Genomic DNA, 2668 nt, shown 5'->3' with positions numbered 1-2668 from the left:
TGAATGTCATGATATCGATCATGACATTCATTACAAAACCTGTATTAGCTCCACACATATATGCAACCTGCATATACACAATCAACCAGGAATGTTTTACCAAAAATGCAGCCAACGTGCAAAACACCTTGAGAAAGCGCTCAAAGGAAGACTATCTTGGTGGAATAAAGTTGTGTACAGATGGATAGACCTCACCATAAACAATGATAGAAATGAGATTCACACTTTAGATAACGAGTTTGTTCATTTTGCAGGTAATGCTCCGGAGGAGGTGGTTAGAAATAGGGCTAAGGCGGTGGAAGACTTTTGGGTAAGTCTTAATAAGAAAGAAGGCTTACTCCGCTTAAAGTATAGGCAAACTTGGCTCTCCGAACGTGACCACAATTCCCATTTTTTTCACAATTCCTTACGGAGTAGGAAGGGTCATAGTTCTTTGTGTCATCTTGAGTCCAAAAGGGGTAGATTGGAGGAGGTGGCCGAAGTCAAAGATTTTATTTTTGAGCACTTTAATAGGTTCTTTAAAGAGGCGGAGAGACGTAGACCAGAACTTAAGAAGCTAGGATTGTCTTTGTTGTCTAATTTGGATATAGATTGGAGTTAGATTGCCCATTTTCTAAGGTGGAAGTAAAGGAGGAAATTTGGTCTTGTGATGGAAACAAAAGCCCGGGGCCGGATGGCTACACGCTAGAGTTTTTCAAGTCTTTTTGGAGTCTTCTAAAGGATGACATTATGAGGCTGTTTTCAAATTTCCACTCCAAAGGAAAGCTAGTGATGTCTATCAAGTTCTCCTTTATAGCTTTAATCCCTAAACAAAAATTCCTCAAGATTTGAATGAGTACCGTCCAATTTGCTGGTTGGAAGCCTTTACAAAATTATTGCAAAAGTGTTGGCCGCTAGAATTAAGAAGGTGATTGGCAATTTGGTGTCTCTAATTCAAACCGCCTTTGTCTCGGAAGGAATATTATGGATGGGGTTTTGTTGATGAATGAACTTCTTGATTGGTCCAAAAGATATAAGAAGAGTTTCTTTTTGCTTAAGGTCGACTTTGAAAAGGCATACTACTCTGTTTCTTGGGATTACCTTAAATTGGTTTTTAATAATATGGGGTTTGGGGATAAATGGAACATAAGGTTGGAAAAGTGCGTTTTCAAGAGTCATATGTCCATTTTGGTGAACGGTAGCCCAACAAAAGATTTTATGGTTCATAAGGGGTTGAGGCAAGGGGACCCTTTATCTCTGTTCCTTTTCGTATTAGCTATGGAAGGATTAGCTGCTTTAGTGAGAAAATCGGTGGCTTTGGGTGACTTCAAACCATTCAAGTATGGCGAAGAGGAGAAAGTGGAAATTTTACAATTCGCGGAGGACACCATCATTCTTGGAGAACCTTCAAGCGACAATCTATGGAGTTTGAAAGTGTTGTTAAGAGGGTTCGAGACTGTTTCGGGTTTTAGAACTAATTTTGCAAAAAGAAATGTCTTTAGAGTCAACGTGGGAGATTAGTTTTTGAATTCGGACACCTCTTTTATTGGTTGCAAAAGAGGAATAGTTTTGTTCTCTTTTTTAGGTATTGTGGTGGGCGCGAATCCTATAAGGAGGAAAGTGTGGTTGAAGGTTCTCAATAACATCAAAAGTAGACTCTCTTCGTGGAAGGGTAGAAATATCTCTATAGGAGGTAAAGTGACGCTCATTAACGCGGTCCTAAACGCAATTCCTTCCTTTGCGCTTTCTTTCTACAAAGCGCCGGGATTGGTCATTAAGGAAATAAGAAGTCTTATTATCAGTTTCTTATGGCGTGGCAACGCGAATAGGAGATGTATCCATTGGTTTAATTGGGATACAGTTTGTAAACCAAAAGAGATGGGTGGATTGGGGATTAGAGATGTGGGCGAAATAAAGAAGGCGCTTCTTCTCAAGTGGAAATGGAGAATCCTTACGGAAGACAAGGCTATTTGGAGTAGGTTCTTAGAGGTGTGATACAAAGATCCGAAAATCAAGGTGCAAGTGTCTAATGGGGAAGTCCTCAACTTGAAAGATTCCATTTGGTGGAGGGACGTTATCTCTAATGATGTAAAAGTGGACTATGATGAAGAAGGATTCATGATTTATGTTCTTTGCAAATTTAGTAAAGGAAATCACATTTTATTTTGGTCGAGTTTATGGTGTGGAGATCAAACTTTCCGTATGAGATTCCCGGATTTATTTGATGTTTCAACAAATAAACTGTGCTTTGTTTATGATGTTTTTTCCTGGATTAATGGTGATGTTTACTGGCAGAGTAATGGATTTATGAGGACAGCCGATGCAGCTCCTTTCATCACTTCTAGTACTGTCATCAAGGCACAATGGGAGTAGCCTTGTTCATTGCTGGCAGTGGCCAGCCCCTACAGTGGCACGACTGATGCTTTTGTGTGGAGTCCGAACAACAGTGGCGAATTCTCCGTAGCTAGCGTCTCTGCTTTGGTTTCCAATTTTAAGGATAGCGCTTGGCTGCCACTAACGGTGAGTATGTTGAATGTAATGAGGAAAATGTTGATTCCACCAAAGATTCAGATTTTCTCTTGGAGGCTGTTCACCTCTGGACTTCCCTCCAAAGATTTGTTGTTAATAAGAGGAGTTGCCAACATCTCCTCTAATCCGCTTTGCAAGTTTTGTGGGAATCACCCAGAGA

At 40.3% G+C, this 2668-nt stretch overlaps 1 protein-coding gene across 1 annotated transcript; it reads left to right on the top strand.

The window, feature by feature from the left end:
- Positions 1 to 963: 963 nt before the first annotated feature.
- Positions 964 to 2352, top strand: LOC131594631 (uncharacterized). Its single transcript, XM_058866812.1, has 3 exons — positions 964 to 1444; positions 1565 to 1968; positions 2275 to 2352. Exons 1-3 carry the CDS (start codon positions 964 to 966, stop codon positions 2350 to 2352), a joined length of 963 nt encoding a protein of 320 aa, XP_058722795.1.
- Positions 2353 to 2668: the final 316 nt, after the last annotated feature.

This window comes from Vicia villosa, linkage group LG1 (genome assembly GCF_029867415.1).
Source record: "Vicia villosa cultivar HV-30 ecotype Madison, WI linkage group LG1, Vvil1.0, whole genome shotgun sequence".
Lineage (NCBI taxonomy): Eukaryota > Viridiplantae > Streptophyta > Magnoliopsida > Fabales > Fabaceae > Vicia > Vicia villosa.
Note: the sequence above shows the minus strand (reverse complement) of the source record. Positions and strands in the feature narration are given on the sequence as shown.

Excerpts from the sequence above, each read along its gene's own strand:
- LOC131594631 (XM_058866812.1), top strand. The coding sequence starts at position 964 with ATGGATGGGGTTTTGTTGATGAATGAACTTCTTGATTGGTCCAAAAGA. Across the intron at positions 1,445-1,564 it reads AGGGTTCGAGACTGTTTCGG|GTATTGTGGTGGGCGCGAAT; the intron begins GTTTTAGAACTA and ends TCTCTTTTTTAG. Across the intron at positions 1,969-2,274 it reads TTTGGAGTAGGTTCTTAGAG|AGTAATGGATTTATGAGGAC; the intron begins GTGTGATACAAA and ends GTTTACTGGCAG.